The sequence below is a fragment of the Phoenix dactylifera genome, chromosome 2 (genome assembly GCF_051530095.1).
Source record: "Phoenix dactylifera cultivar Ajwa chromosome 2, Ajwa_hap1_PhDact_Kaust_v1.1, whole genome shotgun sequence".
Lineage (NCBI taxonomy): Eukaryota > Viridiplantae > Streptophyta > Magnoliopsida > Arecales > Arecaceae > Phoenix > Phoenix dactylifera.
Window position 1 is genome coordinate 43878127 of NC_143191.1, and position 21153 is coordinate 43899279.

At 38.6% G+C, this 21153-nt stretch overlaps 2 protein-coding genes and 1 pseudogene across 8 annotated transcripts in view; 1 reads left to right on the forward strand and 2 right to left on the reverse strand.

Annotated features, from left to right (window-relative positions):
- Positions 1 to 1302: 1302 nt before the first annotated feature.
- Positions 1303 to 9897, reverse strand: FAD6 (fatty acid desaturase 6). Of its 2 annotated transcripts, XR_015975674.2 has the most exons (11): positions 9685 to 9897; positions 9518 to 9566; positions 7540 to 7778; positions 7307 to 7450; positions 7041 to 7192; positions 6054 to 6176; positions 5756 to 5933; positions 5221 to 5339; positions 2879 to 2993; positions 2517 to 2742; positions 1303 to 1611 (listed from the first exon to the last, which is right to left on the reverse strand). XR_015975674.2 is itself a non-coding variant. In XM_008801424.6 (10 exons), exons 1-10 carry the CDS (start codon positions 9721 to 9723, stop codon positions 2581 to 2583), a joined length of 1320 nt encoding a protein of 439 aa, XP_008799646.4. In that variant the 5' UTR covers positions 9724 to 9897; the 3' UTR covers positions 2371 to 2580. The 2 variants fall into 2 exon arrangements, 1 of the variants encoding a protein (XP_008799646.4); XM_008801424.6 differs by lacking the exon at positions 1303 to 1611 and having other exon boundaries at positions 2371 to 2742.
- Positions 9898 to 12167: 2270 nt separating this feature from the next.
- Positions 12168 to 12539, reverse strand: LOC148714842 (4-hydroxy-tetrahydrodipicolinate synthase, chloroplastic pseudogene; annotated as a pseudogene).
- Positions 12540 to 19689: 7150 nt separating this feature from the next.
- The window catches only part of LOC103714241 (formin-like protein 18), a 36756-nt gene continuing 35292 nt past the window's right edge, over positions 19690 to 21153 (forward strand). For 3 of the 6 annotated variants that reach the window (XM_088716549.2, XM_088716550.2, XM_088716551.2), the window contains exon 1: positions 19801 to 20310. In XM_088716549.2, coding sequence (XP_088572675.2) covers positions 20238 to 20310 — 73 coding nt within the window. In that variant the 5' untranslated portion in view covers positions 19801 to 20237. Of the gene's footprint in view, positions 20311 to 21153 lie in introns of all 6 variants that reach the window. The other 3 variants (XM_088716547.2, XM_039126291.3, XM_088716552.2) reach the window with 3 other exon arrangements.

The window sequence follows — 21153 nt, forward strand, 5'->3', positions numbered from 1 at the left end:
TTTAGATTTGGTAGAAATGGATATCTAATCTTCAGAGCGATTATACTATGTATGATATACCATCTAACCCACCAAAAAGGTAATGTGATGTATGACCTAAACCTTCAGATGAGTTGCTAGAGGCTTGCATGTTTCCAAAGTGAAAGATTTCTTTGATCCTATTATATTATACTCAACCTGCTTTGCTTGAATTGATGCCCCACATTCTCTGATGAGTTATACGCATATCCCATCTTTGGGAATGTCCAACATCAACTAACTTCGAACACAAGCATGAGACTCCATAGGATGGGACCCCTGATGGCAACTAATAGTTTATCTGAATGTGCCTGATCACTTTCAAAGACAAACCCATTTATCTGGCTCCGAGGCACAAAACGATGGCTAGCAAACGCTGTCGCATGGTTCCCCAAGGAAAGAGTTCAATGGAGGCCTGCTCACACAACTTATATAGGAGTTGATCCGTTAGCTTCTTTCTTTCTTTCTTTTTATTTCAATTCAGCAAGCAAAAAGAAAGATAAAGAAGAAAAAACTAGTACATTCAAACCGTACGTGCTTGTATTAATTGAAGTCATGCAGCAACATGTGAGCTCAACCTCTGATCAATTATAGCAGCGGTTTCATGGAGCAGTGCTACTGATGTCGCAGTATTAGCAAAGACATGGAATGCTCGTCAGATGCCTCGAGATCTTATTCTAGACAATTAGATACTCTTAAATGGGATAGCTTACCATAATATATCAGAAAATAAGAACAGGAATTTGGAGATTTTCATGTAGCTGTAGGAGCCAATCAAGTTGCTGATTTGCTTGTCAAGGCTGATTGGGACCTCCCGGTATTCACACTGTTTTTTTGGGGGGAAAAATAAAATGAAGGTAGTTGCATTCATTTATCAAAAATCTAATGGTGGTATATCAACAAAGATGTTTGCTTCAAGGTAGTGCAACCTGTCTACAACAAACAGAAGGACAAAATAGTGCAGGTAAGAGCAATTGCAATTTACACTTCTAATCATAGTTCGTCGTACTGGTTCTGGTACAAGATGGCATACTGACATTCGGTATGCCAAAAAAAGTTTGTACCATGCCATACTAACACCATGCTAGTATGGCACCAGTATGAGGTTCGGTACCAAGACGGGGAACCTTTCTTTCAATGCCGTTAATTCTCTAGTCAATGGGCATTTCATGGCTAATTATAAAAACAAGATATAATCCAAGGGATGAATGCTCACGTTGCAGTCAACAAAGACAGATCGCTTAAAAAAGCAGATACAGACCAATTGATACATGAAAATTGTAATTATTTCAAAGCTTACTGCTGTATTCCCATGAGACTGCAATTGTATATGCCAACACCCACAACCGCAAGCTGGAAGCTTAACAAACGTAATGTTTACCAATTCAACATAGAAGGAAGTAAAATGCAATGATATAAATGTAGAAGAAGTTTCCATGAATTATTTGTAGCATCAAACTGGAATAACCAGTTCTTTCCCAAAATGACCCAACTTGAAGCATAAAGATTTCTTGCTGGTTTCATGATAATCATCCATTCTCGATCTCATCATTGAGGTATTTCAAAAGATGCAATGATCAAATCTCCAAAATCCTGATGACATAATAATATTTAATCCACTGAATTTTGCCAGAATACTACATAACTAAGGGCATAATCAAGCCAAGCTTGATCGAGCTTGGGTCTGATCAAGCTTGATTTGAAACTAACTTCAAGCTTCAAGCATGAGATCAAGCTTCATTTGTTGACCATTATTTCAAGCTTAAGTTCAAATCCAGCCCAATACAAGCCTATTTGATCAGCTTGATAAGCCTAAGTCAAACAGAATTCCACTTGAGACTAAATGAAGCTTGGTTCAAACTTGAATGAAAGTCCACACGCTTAATTTAAGCTCTAGCTCATAGATAAGTTAACATTTAATTGATTCAAAGAATAAAATAAAAATAAAACTTACTCCAATAATCCATTACTTATAAAATACATTTATATTACAATTTAAATATATCCGAGCCTCATTGAGCTGGTCGATTATTGGCTCTGCTTGAAATTAATTTTGAGCCTATTTTGCTGGTTCAAGCTTGCTTTGTTGAGCTTCAAATCAAGCATGATTCAAGCTCTTCTCAAGCCAAGCCTAAGCTAAGATTGAGCTGTTCGACACTCCTATCATAACACAATAATGGGAATGTTGACACAAAATTCTCAGAGAGCATTTAGGGTGTATCTTCACATATAAATTTGCACTGACAATTAATGCTATCTGTTCATTCTTTTCTTTTGGCCAATTACAACATAAAGGGAAGAAAGTAGCTGATAAACATTTCATCAAATTTCACACTGCTGACACGCATGCCATGATAAAAGTTTCCTTCATAATTCTCTTGGAAATTGCACAAATGGCTCGTTGCTCATGGAGTCAAAATTTTGGAAGTACATTTTCAGCATAACATAAGCAGTATTCTGTCGAAGCTTGATAATGAAAACAAGTAGAGGATGCTTACCAATTACTAGCAGGTTAATGCAAAAATTGAGGAAGTTAAAAAGTACATCCAATGGAATCTGACATCATGTGTAATCAGGCATGAATTTCCGAAGGAATGTTATTGGCTGGGATTCTTTGGGAGAGATGTCATCAAACGGCACATAAAATTGCTCTTTATTGTAGACATGGCATGTAGTCATTATTGTCTTCATTAGACGCCAATTCCAATTGGCTTCATTGAGATACTGTTGGTAGCAATCCCCCAAAGATGGCAAATGAAGTGTTAGAATTCCTTGCACATTTTAAAACATGGAAGAAGATACCAACAATAAAATAATCTAAGATATAATGCAGGACATCGAGTGAGAAACCAGAAAGCACCTTGCCCCAATTCTCTCTGAGTGATTGATGAGCCACCCGCAGGTTATAGCTTGGTATCCTTGAAGAAACATGATGTGGAATGTGCACATTGATATCATGACATAGGATCTCAATCCTGCCAAAATCAATTAGATATTTTGACTACTATTGTTGGCCACAAAAACGGTCTATTGGATAAGCCCCTATATGAGTGGAAGCTGTTGCCAAGATAAAATCCATTAGCTGTAGTTTCTAATATGGGAAATACGAGTCACAAATTTAACATCGGTGAGAATTAAATTTCTTATGATTCTATGGTTGCTATAAAACTGTTTCCAATTTGGCTTGGTCCATTGATAGTTTTTTGAAACTTATTTCAACTCAACATTTTTTAGACTTGTTTAGTCCGTAGAGTCTCTTTTTTGAGTTTCAGGTCCCGAAGTCTAATTTTTGATATAATTTAGGTCATTAAATTCTTAGTCATGAGGAATTAGTATTAAAAGTTTTAGTTACTTTGTACACGAGGTTCCATAGGAATCACAATCAGAGTTTTGCATGTCTTTACCTTTTTGATGTGAGCTAATTGTATTGCTTAAACTTGATGAACCCACATAGACCTGCCTATGGAAGAACTGTTCCCTCAAATGTTAATCATATTCAGTTTGTTCAACAAAACGAAGAGGTTTCTCTTCTCCCATGCTGTCACTCCATGACCTAAAGATGTCTACCTCCAATCCCAGACATGATGCTTATGCCAGAGAATTTAACAATCTCGTCTTAAAGTTTCATCTATTCAACATGTCAAGCAGGTCTCCTTAAATGTATCATATCATCATCTAATAGATTTAAGTTGACTCAGTGCTTCTGCTGCATTGATCATACAGATGATGCAAATGTGGAAAATAAGAAATAAAATACAAGAACTCTTAAACCTTTACATTCAGTTAGCACCACATAGCTGAATTCTCCATAACTTCATGTTAAAAATCAGCAATCCCAAGTAAGCAGTCAGAGAGGCTAGAAAGTAAGAAATCATGCAACCAAAAAGATGCCACAAATGGAGAGATGACTGGACTAGGTAACAATTTTGCATATTTTTTCATGACTTGGGAAAAAAATGGGGGTGAGAAGGATGGTATAGTGGGAAGTAGGGTGAAAAAAAAGGAAAAAGCAGAGAGAGAGAGAGAGAGAGAGAGAGAGAACTATAAATAAGATTTTGGAAAGATATTCAAATCAGAGTGAATATATATGATATAATACTGCTTTCAGCCCAAATGAAAAGAAAAATAACTCTCAGATTGAGGAGGGGGGGGGGGGGGTGCAAGAGAGAGGTTGAAATGTTGTTCTTTAGAGAAACATTATTGAAAATAAAGAAGTCGGAATGCTTTTTTTTCCCACTATCTAATGTGTTGGAAATGGGAAGAACATGAAATGCCTGAATCTAATAGAGTTGTTTGCCAGGTCAATTTATATTCCAATATCGAATAATGGCATGGAATTATTAGCATGGTTTCAAATGCTGGTGGAACGTCCTAAGGGACACCAGAGCAGGACGAGGTATCATCCCAAGTGTCGGGATGAGATCATCCCACCATCGTCCCAGGCTCCCAACATTCAGATCAATGCATCCTGGGACATCCTCCCATCTCGAGTATCGGTGGGATGGTGGCACGTCCCATTTAGGACGTCCCTGTTCCCCAGATTTAAAACCTTAAACATTAGAAGCCCTCAAATTATGAGCCCTTGTCTAAACAGTATTTTCCAAACTAATAGCCCTTAAAATCAGTTAACAGGTTGTTACCACTGATCTGATATAGAGGGGCATAGATGATTAAGGTTTAGAACCTCAAGCAAGATCATGTGCATGTGAAATTTAAAGAGGAAAAAAACCAGAACTTCGTACAGCATGAAGCTTGATACTTCTAACTAAGTACCAACTTGTAGGGGCTAATATGCACAATTTATAATTACACGAATTTTGGTATCATTATGTCACTCCTAGGTCTGCTGGAGTCTCAGTTGTGACAATTTTTCCATAAAATATCAGTAGATGTTTCACTTTAGTTCCTTTTTTTAGGTTCTTTATTATAGTTTCTCTGACGGCCTTTGCTCTACTCAATAAACTGCAAGGAATTAGTTAGATTTGTCCTCCTAATAAAAAGAAATAAGCATCATCTTTAATATTTATTTTACCAAAACTGAATATCTACCACTTACATAGCTAGGACATTAAATATTAAACTTCAAATCTGACTAGCTTAGCAATCTCAGACAATGTTTTAGCAAACTAATAAATCATTAATAAGCAAAACATAGTTGCACAGCTTGAAGCAAGTGCATCTAAGGATAGATGGAAAACTTACCAACGAGGATAATTACAATGGACTGTGCCACCAAGTTGTGCTTGACCAGCATTCCACTCTTCTGAAGTTTTGAAAGGTATATGAGGAGCAGTATGATGGACCATTGTGAAAGTACTCATCTAGAAAATTAAAAATAAACTATAATTAGATACAGTTTTTGAAATAATTGCTGCTAAAAGGCAATTATTAGATACAGTTTTCAAATCAGCCAATTTGAAAGGACTACTAAAAGGCAAAAATATATCAACAAAATCACCGAATGATTTTACAACAAGCGTTATCCTAAAAATTTAGCCTATGGAAGCAAATCACAAGAGGGGCAGCCTAGTGCATAGGGCTCCCGCCATTGCGAGATCTAAAGAGGGTCAAATGTACACAGCCCTGCCCCTATGTGAGGAGAGACTTTTCGTATTTCGAACCTATGACATCCAGGTCATAGTGGAGCAACCTTACTATTGTACCAAAGCTCACCCTCTGTGACAGCAAATTATGTTTATATTAATGATGATAAGGTATAGTAGAGTAGAAAAGGTACCCAAAAGTGATACACCATCCATGGCATGAACCAAAACTTGATCCATCCTAGGATCCCTGTCTTATAAACAATCAGCGGCCATCCAATTGCAATAAATGCAAACACGCATGCCAAGCTTATTTTCACCCTTCCAACTTCAGCTGGTCTGAACTTTTTCAAATCGAAGTGCCACATTAACCTAATAACAAACTTGATGACGTTCAGAAAAATGAATATCAAATGACATTAATAGATACTGAACATATGATGCATGCATATCCACATATAAAAAACAAGAAGATGACAGTTTGCATAGTACCAGTGAGATATAGACATCCAAGGCCTAAATGGCCCGTAACCGAAGATAATTGCCTTCCTCAGAACTGGGGAGGAGTCAAGCTCCTCTCTCCAAACAGGGTGCCAAGCGGTATCTTCTGACAACCTGAAATTTCAAAAGGGGAAAAAGAAGAGGTTAAACATTCGAGCAGAAGAACATCTGCCTTGCAACCGTGCATGCCAATACATTATATCATAGAGCTCAAACATGCTAAAAGAGAAACCATTAAAGGTAAAAAAAAATGAAATATTCCGTGTTTATGCATCCCTTAAATAAATATATACAGGAATGTTGCATACATGAACATGTGTGTGTCTAGTGAAGTTGCAATTGGAGGCGAGGTTTCTTTAACTACACAGCATACTCCACATCTAAATACCTGAGACTATGTCAACGTAAAACTTGGAACTTTTGTAAGCAAAGAAAATATGTCTAACTAAACTTGAAATCAAAATTCAAAGCTCCACTTATATACAATAAACCCAGACCCAAAGGCTTACTTGGAGCAAATGCTAAGCAATTTACTCTCCGCAGAATAGTGAAAAGAATGAGTACTCTAGGTAAATGAACATTCTTAAGAAGACAGAAAAAATGGAAATTCTTAAACGAAATATATGTCTAACTAAACCTGAAGCCAAAATTCAAATATCTACTGATAAACAATATACTCCAGATCCCTAGTCTAAGTGGGAGCAAATGCTAGGCAATTTACTCCCTGCACAATAATGCAAAGAATCAGTTTTCTAGGTGATTAAACATTTTCTAGAAGATTGGCAATATGCAAATTTCACATAAATCATCAAGAAAATGCAAGTATAAAAGATTGACAGTATATATATTCACCAAGATTCAGAAGCATGCTGTCCAAAATAAGTAATGGCAACACATTGATTTTGTTAAAAAAGTATATTAATGTACAGGAGCTGATGAAAGAAAGGGACAAGAGTAAAAAGGGAATAAAGTACAAACATGTTTGTCTTGGCATGATGTCTATCGTGCTTAAACCGCCAAGGTTCATAAGGATAAATCAGAGGCAAAAAGGCAAGAGTTCCAACAATATCTTCCACCAATTTATTCCTCGAAAAGGATTTGTGAGCACAGTCATGGCCTATGACAAAAAACTTCAAAAAGGGAACATTAAATAATATATGGAAGAAAAAAATGTAACAAATAATGATTTCTTATTTTCACTTGAGAAACAATCTTGAAAGTAGACGGAGGAATGAAGAACTAACCCCTGTCGCAGCTGTGCCAGTCCATGCCCAAGCCAGGGGAAGCAAATACCATGGAACTTTTGAAAGCAAAAGAATTCCCAATGCATAAGCAGTCACAGATATCAAAACTGACTTCCAAGCTTTCATGTCATCAATTTCAAACACCTTCAGATAAGAATTTCAGAAGTTGTTATGTGAAACAAATTAAGCGAGAAAAGAGTAAGGGGGAAAGCAACAGGTATGTTCTGTTATACCTTTTTTGGTAGGGTATCCATGACATTCTTCAGAGTAATATTATCTGGAAGTGGTTCCCCAATTTGTGTAAATCCATACATTTCACACATCTGCTTCCTCTGTTCCTCATTTTCTAGCAATGGTGCTGAAATGGGGCGCACTGCAGCCTGAACAACTTTGGTTGATTTCTTGTAGGACAAAGATTGATGGGAAATATGTGCTCTGTGCTGGAAAGTTCTCCATTTCAGGCAGTATATGCCTATGAAAAACAGAAAAGAACACCCATAAATCTTACACACAGCATCATAGTTAGTAATGGTTTTATGTTACAATTGCTAACAACACAATTTATGCTATGAAATAAACTAATAAGTTGATTACCAAGGTTCAAAATATAAAAAAATAAACAGTTTTTTTTTTAATGGTATCACAACTTCTCCAAAAAACATCATCATCTTGAGGACATGAATTTAAAGAAGTTTTGGACTTCACAACATTTTCTTACAATAAAGATAAATGCAACAAGGATAGGATATAATCATGCATGCATTTCTACTATGTTTGAATTTTCTAGACAGAGCGAGCCTGATAACGATAGAGATGACCAAGAAGCATCAGATGTTTGCCAAAGGTACCAGTGAATGACATAGATAGAGTTATCATGTAAAAGCATCCGAGGTTTGTAGTCATGCAAATTACTGAATATGTCTAGTTGGCAGGGAAAACATGATGGTAAACAGCAATGAAAAAAAAAAACATTCTTAAATTAACTGATGAACTCAGCCCATTTATATGGTTGATTTCAAAAACATTTCAGCCCACCATGCATGCTTGTTCGGACTCATGTGAATCCTAGATGAATTGGTGCATTCCCAGCTAAAAAAAATAAACTAGAGTGACATCTACTAGCAAGGATTCATGAAACTGCACCTCAGACCTATGCCAGTCAAGGCCTGGCACAATATACAAGTGCAAAATATTCATGTTGACACTCAACATGCACAGACAATCATAACCATAACCAAAACCAATAAGCCTTGTCCCAATTATCTGCCATATTGCACTAAGAAGGAAAAAAGATGCGCAAGACTGAACAAAAATTACACACTGGCATGCTTGTCTGACAAAAACTATTCGTTCTGCATCTAAGCTACTCTAATTGTACTGTAGTAGAAAAAATCGCTTAAGAGTGCATTTTTACCTACTTAAGATCGCTGTATGGTATGAATCTAAGGATCAGGATACTGATGTATACCCCTATATTATCATTCCAGTAATTGTGCGGCACTGCATGTATCATGTGGTACTGAAAAGATAAGGACCGCCATGTAAATCCTTGGGTACCATTTGACATGAAAGACTAAATGGTTGGAAGAGAAAGCATAGCGATAATGCGTAAAACCGTTCAATGGAGATGCCAACCTTTTCGTACTGCCTAATGTGGACAAGTCTACATGAGGACCTAAAAAGTGACAAGGATAATTATCATGGACCACATTCATTATTGAGGAAGCTAAAGAGGTAAAATGAAACACAATCTGCTCCAGGAAATTACAGAGCACAAGAAATCAAACACAAAATGAACTACCCAACTCTTCTTGTAGGGACCTGGATTACTCTAAAGGGAAAGAAAAAAAAAACGCGCAAGTTGAACATGATGTTTAACTGCAAATAGCTCCAATATACTAGTTGTAATTTAGCACCAAAATAAGAATGCTAGAATTGGTAGAGATCGCAAGATAGATGATTCTTCAGTAGCAAACACTGAGTAATAGTAAATGAAGCTACTTCAAATCTAAATTAATAAGATATTCACTCAAAGGCGTTCTTTTGGGGCCTGCGCCATTGAATTCAAAACCACTTCAAACAAAAAAAATGTTGTACAAGTAGCGCATGAATTTCTCGGCAACGAACCCTAAAATCCCTCTCCCAAACAAACTAATCGATTCGACAAATAGAATCATAAATCCGGTTTATATTGGAGGGTCTGAGACCAACCTGGAGAAACTTTCAACCTCATGCCGCATGATGCTCTGACAGGCGGCGCCTAAAATTTAAAAAGAAAAAAATCCCAAAAAGTTAAAGAAAAATCATAGATAACCAGCGTAATCCTATCTGGAGTTGGAATCGAAATTTTGGGATTGGTGCAAAAAAAAAAAATTTACCTCGATATGGAAGGTGGGATTGGAGAGCCGGCACGCCATCCGCTCGGGCGAAACCAAGCGAAGACGACGCTCTTCCGGAGGCTCTTCAAAGCAACGCCGCTGCCTCTTTCTTTATCCCCCTCTACCTTGGGAGGGAGACAGAGAGAGAGGGAGAAAACTCAGAAAAGGGAGTTAGAGGAGGAGGGGGTTTGCGGGTTTATGTAAGGCGAAGTTGAGCCTTAGCCGTTGGATGTGGAGCCGGATAGAGAAACACCCCGCTGCGGCTTTCCTAGCGGTCAGAAAGTGGGAGCCGCCGTGCTGACGTCATCATATTTTGACGTTGGTGATTCGGACGTCGGTGACCGCTCTTTCCTTCCGGCGGGAGTTGTTATGCGGAGGTTCGTATTTGTAGAGATTATATGCGGGCGGAGATTCGCGGTCGGCATGCGGACTGTAACCTGTTTGACGCGGCCTGGCAGCAGCGATAACACAAGCTGGGATTGGATGGGTGGATGACAAGCCCCGTCTTCATACTTTTGGTAGCTGGGAGAGAAATTTTCCATGCTCACAATTTTTTTTCTTTTTATTAGATGATGCATTGATGCTGGTAGAGCTAGGATACCTTTAATTTTCATCTACATATATTTAGGGATGGACAATTTAACTAGGAGTATTATATCACCTCTGAAATGGAGTAACGAGCTTATCTCCCAACCTGCCACTTGAATAAAAAATACCCAAGTTATATAACTAGTTTTTGTATCCACTTGAACATGAACACTCTAATCTGCATATTCCGACTATTCCAACCTGAAAGATTTCAATATAAAATCTAACCATGCAATCGTATCTACTTCCATGCTCAAAAAATTGTACTAATCAAGTATAACCGTCTTTTAATGTAACGTCAAAGAATACAATCCTGTTGAAAAAAAAAGAATGAGAGAAGAAAATTGTATTTCTGCCTGTCTGTTATAATGTGCAATAGCAGCCTTTATATAGACTAGGAGGCTGACGAAGTTTGGTAAGGCCGACTATGTTTACCATAATCAATTATAAATCAATCAAGATGAAATTTGGTAAGACCGATTAAGTTTGGCACAATCAATCAATCAATTGATTTTAATATCCCCTCAAACTTAAGGTGGTAAAGTAGACACCAACTTGAGTTTGAAAACAAGAGATCGAAAGATGCCAAGAGGATGAGCTTTGGTGAAGACGTCCGTAAGCGAAGATAGATCTCAGAGAGAAGACAACTGAAGCTCAATGATGCTCGTAGAAGAAAGTACCATGAAAGAAGAGTAAGAGACTTTGAACTGGATGATGAAGCCAAAGACAGAAGATAAAGCCGGAGATTGAGGACTAGAGCCGAAGGCAGAAGATAAAGCCGGAGATTGAGGACTAGGGTGGTGCCATGTAGATGTACGCCTCCATAATCAAGAGCGGGACCACGCCTGCCAAGTTTACCCGCAAAAAATTTGACGGTACGGTGTGACGCATTGAGCTTTGGTGAAGGAGCGAGACTGCGCCTGCCAAGTTTATCTGCCAAGCTTCTGATGGTACGGTTTGACATGCTGCTGCTAGGATTTGGAATGAAACTGCACCTGCCAAGTTTATCCGCCAAATTTCTGATTGTACCGTTTGACGCACTGCTGCTGGAGTTTATAGTGAGACTGCATTTGCCAAGTTTATCCGCCAAGCTTTTGACGGTACAGTTTGACGCGCTACTGCTGGAGTTTGGAACAAAATCGTACCCACCAAATTTATTCGTCAAGCTTTTGATGGTATGATTTGACGCGCTGCTTTGTGCTCAACAATATTGTGGAGGAGAAGGTCACCAACGATGAAAAAACAGGAGCACTGAAAGCAGATTGTGAGAACCCATGCGGGCGTGTGTTTAGTCCCACATCGGTTATTCGCTGGGTAGATCTTGGGTACTTATACAGGATCAAGGAACCCAAATAATACCTTCCGGCTAGCCATTTTGGGTGAGGTCCTAGGTTGTTACAAATGGTATCAGAGCCGACCCGGCCCATAGCCGATGTGGACTAGGGGACACTGCAGCACGGATCTATTGGGGTTGACCACGGGCCAATCGTGGTGTTTGTGATTAGATTTGAACCCTTAGCCTGACGAGGACGTCAAGGCTTGAACGGGGGGAGTATGTGAGGACCCATGCGGGCGTGTGTTTAGTCCCACATCGGTTATTCACTGGGTAGATCTTGGGTACTTATACAGGATCAAGAAATCCAAATAATAACTTCCGGCTAGTCATTTTGGGTGAGGTCCTGGGTTGTTACACAGATGCGCTAGAGCCTAACCTAACCCTCTTTTATCTCTTTGAACTTGAACAAGGTGCGCGGCAAAATTGCGCTGCCGTCGCGTGTCGAGAAGGGATGAGTCGTGAAGCACGCCGACGAAGTCGGGTACAAGGCCACATCCTCCCCAGACCCCACATCCTCCTGCCGTGTCACAAGAAACCTCTCAAAAAGGCTGTGATTCTTTCACTTGCCGACACCAGAACTGAGATGGCCCTCCCCTGTTGTACCTCCCACTGGTCCACCCTCAGCACCATTGTTAATCTGCATGTGCATCAGGGAGTCATAAGCTTCAAGGTCAAATCTCCCATCAGGCAAATATGGACTCTCGATGGCTATTATTAATCTGAGGCTCTTAATGTCATCCACTGATGCTCTGTTTTTAAGTTCAAGACTTCGCATTGGAAGATGATAATTTGGAATAACAACTGCTTCTGGAGATCTCCATCTTCCTGCCCTTGTATTGGTCCCGTCGGCGGGACGGCAGGGCTTCAGGCCAAAGCTCAGCGTGGCGTTCCTCGAGCCCAGCCCGAGATTTATCAACAGCGATGATGCCATCCTCTCCCATCTCACTTGCCTTCTAGTCAAGGGGAAGGGGGAAAAGAATGAAATATCCAAAAGGTATCAACTTTCCAACGGCCAAGCGGATCAAAGAGCTCGGTGGTGTGAGCGATTCAGCAAGCGGTGGTGGTGGGAATAGAGATGGAAATAATCGTCCCAATGATCATAAAGAAAGAAAGGTGACGGCAGATCGAGACCCAAACCAATCACAAGGAGGAGGGATCAGACCGAAACCGGAGGAGAAGACGATCACTGCCGTCCGGGGCTGCCTTCCGTCTCCTCCTTCTCAGGCTCAGACGGTGGGTCGGAGATCGAGGACCAAGAGGAAGGCGTCGTTGGTTATTTGCTGATCAGTGTCATAGATGCCGTGGAGGGTTGACCATGGATGAGGGGGAGAACGGCGGAGCACCAGGAGCAGCAGAGGCCGCAGATGGGGACCAAAGGAAGGGGAGGAATGAAACATTTGATTCATGTAACAGGAGAAAGATTTCCCATTCCTTAGCCGTAAAGATATGTGGCCATGAAAAAGGAATTAAGTGGAACAAACAGGATTGGCCGGGTGGTAGAGTCGTGATAAATAAGAGAATACTAAAGATTCGAGCCATAGAATTTCTCAATTCTGACACAAGGTACTTATTAGATCGAATAGAATGATTTTGCCGTTACAAATTCTGTCTCGGTAGGACATGTATTTCTATTACTATTAAATTAATAAATGAAAATGAAGTAGTTAATGGTGGGGTTACCATTATCCTTTTTCACTTTTTTTCTTTTTTTTTTTTTGGGAGTGAAGAAACACTATAGCCCCTGACCCCTGAGCATCCAAACGAGCCGTCGATCGAAAGTCAAAAAATAATTAAAAAAAACAAAAAACAGCTAAAGAGAAAAAGAAGAAAGAAAGAATGCTAGAATTTTATTCGAATCTCCATAAGAAGCAGGAGATCTTGAAAACCGCCAAGACCGGAGCCCAGCTACCCCCCAACAAGGCAGAAAAAATAAAAGATCTACGAGCGACGACGACCACAAAAAAGGTGGAAGAGAGGACAGTCGCAGGTTACGTGATTGGTAGCTCTAATACCATGTTGAAAAAGAAAAATGAAAGAAGAGAATTGTATTTCTATCTGTCTGTTACAATATACATGAGTAGCCTTTATATAGATTAGGAAGCTGACGAAGTTTGGTAAGGCCGACTTTGTTTGGCACAATCAATCAATCAATGGATTCTAGCAAATCCTACACCATAAACTACCTAACTGCTACAAATTCCAACTATTTATAATCGTATCTACGGCATAATAGAATGCCAGTAATTAAGATATGGCTTACGTAGAAACATGGGATAGAGAGTAGCATGTAGAGCTCCCAATCTCTTATATTGGTAAATGAGTATGGGCCAAAGTTAGGATTTCAGGTAGAAGTTGGATATTAGGGCTAGGGTTAGATCAATTCAGTAGATTAAGTGATTAGCATGTAGAGTTTCAAATCTCCTATATTGGTAAATAAGTACAACCCACAAGTTAGAATTTCAGGTAGAAGTTGGATATTAGGGTTAGGGTTAAATCAATTGGTAAGCAAGGCCGATAGCTATGGGGGTGCTCTATATCATCATATTGGTGGAGATGCATGGGGTAGTACTTCAAAGTTAGGTAGGGATTGAGGCTAGGGTTTATGATTCTAGCCTTGGACAAGAATTAAGATTTTGGGTTGCCAATCAACATGCCTAAGGATGGGCAGAAATAGAGGGAGAGTTGTATGGCCGAAAAAGAGGGACCATTGATGAAACTAGGCAGGGATGAAGAAGAAGGAAGAAAAGAAGGGAGGAGCATGAGGATGAGACGAAAAGGGAGCAAACTTCGAGTAGTACATGAAAGTTTTGAGGACAAGGACGGTTGTTGGAGGGAGCTAGAGAAATGGACCGGTGCAAGAAGAGGGATAAAGGTTTTCCATGGGCAATGTAGCTATCCAAACATGGGATTGGGGCCATGGTCCACTTATATGTAGGTGCAACCTTCCAAATTATCCCTAACAAAAGTATAACTATTGTGGTTGTGGACTTTCTATCAATAATTACTCTAAATATGATAGAGACACTATTGTTGATAGTTTTAATATGAGCCAAATATAAAGATTCTATATATATGCAAATAATAAACATGCCTGAAACACAATCTAAATTAGTATTCCCATCTAATGGGCTTTTGGCAAAATTTAAGAATGAATATTCATACAAAATATCTTATCTGCTCCTCTTCTACTATGTAAACCATACTCCAACTTATGTCCAAATCACAAACACCATGTGCAATCTTGGCATTATAAGATTTTGTATTTTTGCCCTTTTTTTTTAGACATGGATATGTAATCTATACTAAGTACTTCACTAGTTTTATTTTTTTCTTAAAATCCATTTTGTCAGCAAAGCAATTCCACAAATTGAGTTGGGATTACAGTTGGTTTTTCTTGATTGCATATTTACATATCTTCATCATACAAATGTGTAAAATTATTTGCTCTCTAAGGTATCGCCACATTGAAGTGATGCTATTCATCAAATAGTTTGATAGTTAAATTTTAGGAGATAAGTTTTTATTCCAAAATATACAACAATAGTGGTCTCAATTATGTGAACCTTGAAAAAGTTTTGGAGGTAATGCCCTCTTCATTATTATTTTTTTTTTGGATAAACAACACCCTCTTGATTTTAAGTTCTGCTTCTCGACTAGAAATTAAACATTGTTAAGTAATTCAATCTTATTATTTTACAACACCATTTTTATGCCCATACAAGTCACCACAACCCTTGATTTCAAACATCAATTGTTTCATACTTGTTTGCTTATGCTAGAAAAATAATGCAATATACAGTTCAACTAGTGATTAAGACTAAGAAGTTATGGAACTTTTTGGTGCAAGAATGTGAAGGTGTTGATAGTTATAAATCTTAACAACTAAAAGTTACATCGAAGTGAAAAAAATGATAAATTCCTAATAATAATAAAGACAATTAGAATCAAGGATCCACCAAGGCACCTGTCATTAATAATATGATTTTAGTCTTAATGATCTAAAGGATTATTAATAAATACCTGCCTGCTTTATGATAATATCATTCAAAAATTCTCCATGTTCCCCACCCCAAAACTCTTTTCTAGGAAATGCCTTGTTGAAGAAATTTTGCTCGGTAATGATGAGCCAATAGTGAGGACTAACATATATGTATCGAAAAAAGAGAGGACTAAGGTATGACATTATGCATTTGAATATCAAATATACAAGTAGGAATTTCTAGTAGTTTCCAAGCTACTATGCTCTATCCTTAGAATACACATAAATTTATCCCTTCCCCCCAACTCCCGCTTCTCTGGTGAAGCATCCTAGCTTGGGCACGAGAACTTAATTGAGCATGATTCTAGTAATTGATTATTGAACCAATGGATTGATTTGGATGAAGATAAAATATTTGAGTATGATACTAATGATTTAGTATTTTTGGAGTGGTTAATTTGTTGTATAGGGAGCTCGATGAGTTTGAGAGGTTAGAGAAGTATGAAGAAGTTTTTTGAAGAGGTTTTGGGAGTTTCTACAATGAATGAGTCGACCCAGTATAAACGAGTTGATCCCTAAATGGCTATAGAAAGAAGACAAAAAGTAGTTAAAAATAGCCCTTTCATGAGTCGACCCCTGAAGACTACGAGTTGACCTCTGAAGAATTCGAGACAACCCGTCTGCGCTTGACAATAGTAACAGATAATTTTTCTGCAAAACCAGAACAACCATATTCACTCCAAACGGCTATTTTAGCCTCTCTAATGGCTATAAGCATCTTCCAACCAGTTGTTGTAAATATAAATGTATAGGAATACCCAAGGACGATAAGAGTGGGTGGATAAGGTACAAGAAAAGGAATACAAGTCTATCACCACTTCTTGAGCTTTAAATTGAGGATTAATCTGAAAAGTGATCATTGAACTCCTCCACCCACTTCAAGTCTATCACCACTTTTTGAGCTTTAACTTGAGGATTAATATGAAAAGTGATCATTGAACTCCTCCACCCACTTCAAAAACAGCTTCCAAATATTGAGAGAAAGCTTCAATTTTCAATCTTCAAGTTTCATTGCAGCATCAAGAGCAAGCGAGAAAAGAAAAGAAAAGAGGAAGTGCTGAACTCTACTCACCAAGATCCTAACTTTCAAAGCAATCAAACTTGAACTTCAACAGCATCAATTCAACCTTTATAGAGGTTATATTGTATGTATTTTGTATCTTTCTTTTGCACACAAGATTTAAAAATCTCATGTGGAATTTTTAGTATTGCTGACACCGTGAAAAATCAGCTGACTTATAAAGTCTGCTTGTGCCTGTGAAACAGCTAGGTTGTGGTCAATTGGCCCAAAAAATCGACTAAGTTTTGCTGAGCTTGAAAATCAGCAAGGAGTTCCTGAGGGTTGGAACTTGGGGTTGGTTTAGTTGTACCAGCAAAATAGCTTAGTTTTGGTTAATTGTAAGAAAAATTAACTGGGTTTGGTTGTGAGCCCGAAAAATAACTGAGCTATAATCTTGTTTATAGATTATAGTAAAATTTTCAAGGAAGAAGTCTTGGGGAGTGGATATAAAAGCTGAATTTACCTTCGAACTACTATAAAATCTTGGTATTTGAGTTATTTGTTCTTGTTCTTATCTTCTACATTTATTTATCATTCATTTCGCTGTGTATACTTAAATTATAGATTAGTTTTAATTAAAAATTTTTTAAGTTTGTAAAAAGTTTTGAAAAACCCAATTTACCCTCTTCTCTTAGGTTGTCATCTTAAGAAACATTGATTGTATTTCCAAAAAATAAATAAATAAATTGCTTATGCAATTAACAAAACATGCAGATTAATGAGTAGTTTATTTCTCAGCAAAATTTGATCTTCATATCTTATTGTGCAAACACTAATGGAAATTAAGGCTTATCTTACTCAGTGAAGGATGCTCGGTCTGAGCATTGTTGACTGTGATGTTTTTGTCAGCATTGTAGTCGATTGTGTCTTATGGTGCCTGGATGCTTTGGTGGCCTAGAAACAAAAAGAGTCTTTCATAGCACTAATTCTAATCTCAAGCATATTGCCGGTCAAGCTGCTAGGTTGGCTCTTGAATTTTCTGATGCCATGAACAGGGAATTTGGGGCACTGAGAATATTCTTCCCTCTAATGCCTCCTTAGGTGAATTGGGTGCCCCCACCGCATGGACTATTGAACGTTAATTTTGATGGCTCCATTAGAGACCACCGGGAAGGTGTTGGATTTGTGATAAGAGACCATTGTGGCCACATTCTTATAGCTGACTCGAGGAACTTCCTAGCAACTTCTGTTTCTTTGGCAAAGTTAAGGGCAGCTTGGGAAGGACCAATTGGTACTATTATGGCCCTTGGTGCTAAAAGAATTAATCTAGAGAGCGATTCCATCACAGTAATTAACTGGATTAAAGCCCATAAGCAGCCAGGATCCTCTAATCCTCAGAGATATTCATCATTTCGTTCCTATATTGGAGGTGTTTAAGGTTGAGCATGTTTATTGTGAGGCTAATTCTGTCGTAGGTTGGTTGGCAGGTAGGAGATGCAACTTGGATATTTGTACAAGACTTTGAAATCTACCTCGAATTGAAATGACTTTTACATAAGGATGCGGATTTTTTTATTTTTGAAGAACGTAACTTGCGTGTGTGGGCATGCAGGATTCTTGAGGGGCAAATGTGCCTTCCATCCATGTTTGGTTTGAGGTTATGAGAGAATGGATGAGGTTTGAAGGATGGATGACCTCCATTTATAATTTAATTCAAAAAAAATCTTTAGAAGGACAGATGAAAAAAAAGAGATTGTTCATCCATTCTAGCCTACCAATTTGATGCAATAAAGGATGGATGGAGCATATGAGGGAAGAGTTTATATGTTGACAAGGTTATGCCTTATTTATTTTTTTAATAAAATTCTATCACTATTTTATCAAAAGTAGTTTAGTAAAAATGTTATATAAATATTATCTATCCTTCTCTTCATTCTTTCTATACCAAATAAAGAATGGAATCATCCCTATCCATACTTTTATATTTCACCAAATATGTAGGATCTTCCTTTCTTATCCATTCTTCCTACCAGGATTCTAGTAGTACCCGGGGCTCTAGGTCTCGACGGATCGGAGAACAAGAAAAAAAAAAACCTGAAAGATAAAAATGTTACTTTGAGCAGACTGGCGACCAAGATTAACCTCTGAATTATTCGATCAGTTCACCAAAACTGCCTGATTTCGACTAGGAAGAATGGATTACCAGCAGCACACAGAGCCTGACTGTCCATTACCTCAGTTAATCATGCGGATTTAACAATTGGATGGTCCAGATCGATTTGGTGGGAGTCATCGGTCACCATCTCATCCCTAAGGGCTCGTTTGGTTCGCGGGAAGTATTTTCCCTCCTAGGAATATGATTCCTGGGAATCAGATTCCTAGGAAGAGGATACCTAGGAAAATACTTTTGACATGTTTGGTTAACCATGGGAAAGTGACTAATTTCCAAAGTGCTTATGTTTGGTTGACCATCCACTTTCCTAGGAAAGTTATGTATAATTCCTATTATGCCCTTAATAAAAATTAGGTCTTTAATGCCTCTTTAATGCTTCTTTAATGCTGAAGGGTCTTTTTGGGAAAAAATAAAAAAAGAGTGATTCCCACCTCATGGGAAAGTAACTTTCCCATGTTTCTCATGGGAAAGACTTTCCCATGAAATGTGGGAATCATATTCCCATGGGAATACCACTTTCCCATCTCTCTCCTTTGAAAACTCCAACCAAACAAGAGGCATTTCATTACTTTCCCGTTGACCACACTTTCCCCCCTCATTTTCCTGCGAACCAAACGAGCCCTAATTGGTTTTTGGGCACGCTTTTGGTCCCACAAAACCTGGACCGGTACCGAACCGGCTCAAGCTGTCGGGTCTAGGACCCAGAACGGAAAGCACATCGCTGATCATAGGGCTGGGTTACATTTGATTTGAGGACAGGCGAACCGGTTCTGGACCGGCGCCGCACCAATGGAGTAACCTCCCACCGAGCGGTGACCGTACGCGTGCTCACTCCTTTATAACTATTACTCTCTCCCCCCGTTCTTCCAATCGGCCAATCTACTCCTTACCATTTCTCTCCTGAAGGACGTCCTTCTCTCAGCACACGTGCGACTGAGGGAGACAAGAAAAACAAAAAGAAACGATGAGAAGGCAAAATTAGAGAGAGATGAAGCGGTAAAGTAGCAAAAATCAAACGTCACCACCGTCTCCAAAATCAAGAAGACAGCGAGAGGGGAGGGAAGATTCCGAAATTCTCAGATATTTTCCCCTCTTTCCCCCTTTTTTTATTTCCTTTCTCTTTTCTGGTCGCAGAAAAGGTCCAATTTTTCTCTTATCCAAAACAAAATCTCAAGAAACCACGGCAAAAAAAAAAAAAAAATCTAATGGGAAAAAGAAGAGGGACGCGCCGGAATTAGAAAGAAAGAAAGATTTCTTTAGGTCGCGGCAAGATTTATGCTTTGTTTTCGGATCAAACTGAGGGATTTCCGACGCGCCCTGCTGGTGTCGTGAATCCAGTTCAGCTGGCTCGAGATCTTCTTCTAGGGCTTTTAGCTGGGTTATAAGCTGTTGCATTTGATTCGATTGGATCTGTGGCATGGCGTTGTTTCGGAAATTCTTCTACAAGAAGCCGCCCGAGGGGCTCTTGGAAATATCGGAGAGCGTTTACGGTATGTTGCCAATTTCTATACTGTCTGATAGAGTTTCTCTTGGTTGCTGATGTGTTGTTATATATGGCTTCTTGTCTTTGAATAGCTTATTATTTGAACAAAGATTGAATCTTTCCTGCCAATTTCTATACTTTCTGATAGAATTTCTTTTGCTGGTAGCTGGAGTTTCGCTGATATGTTGTTTTACGTGAATTATTGTCTTTAGGTTTCTGTCTTTTTTTCCCCAAAAATTAAAAAAAAACAAATCAAAGATGACATCCTTTTTGCCTTATATAGAATTCGTTTTTTTGTTCCTGTTAGGAATTTTATTGTTCATTAGGAGATTTATAGTTCTTCTGTAATGTAGTCCGTTCGTGAGGATAACGCCTCCCCTGCCCTTCTTTCATTCTCTTTCTATCTCTTATATCCGAGAAGAACCCATCAAAAGATTCCAAATTTCAACTGTATTTCGGAAAGGAGGGCACGTTACTATATATCTTTTTCCGTTTCTAATAAAAAAGAGAAAAGGAGAGAAGAAGCTGATTGGATAGTTTGGAATTCCACCCAGGCGTTGCTTCTTAAAATCACTGACTTGTGCTGTTAAGTTCTAGGTCGTTCCGCATACATTGTGTTGCATTAAGCAGAAAGTTGAATTGTAATCTGCAGGGTTTCTTTTCCCTTTCTCTTAAATTGTTCTCTTAGATAGAAATAAAAATATGCTTTCGCTTGTGGAATACACCATACCAAGCAACAAATAGATTGGAATATTTGATTCACCGTCTATAGCATGTGTCACGCCAAGCAACAAACGTATCAAGACCAAATCTAGCGCGTTCCTAACTACTATGGTCCCATACATGATGG

What these genes read in the sequence shown, in the direction of transcription:
- FAD6 (XM_008801424.6), bottom strand. Translation starts at nt 9,723, where the DNA reads ATGGCGTGCCGGCTCTCCAATCCCACCTTCCATATCGAG. An exon ending in GAGGTTGAAAGTTTCTCCAG is followed by an intron (nt 7,779 to 9,517) that starts GTTGGTCTCAGA and finishes TGTTTTTCATAG; the next exon opens with GCATATACTGCCTGAAATGG. An exon ending in CATTGTAATTATCCTCGTTG is followed by an intron (nt 2,994 to 5,220) that starts GTAAGTTTTCCA and finishes TGATTTTGGCAG; the next exon opens with GATTGAGATCCTATGTCATG.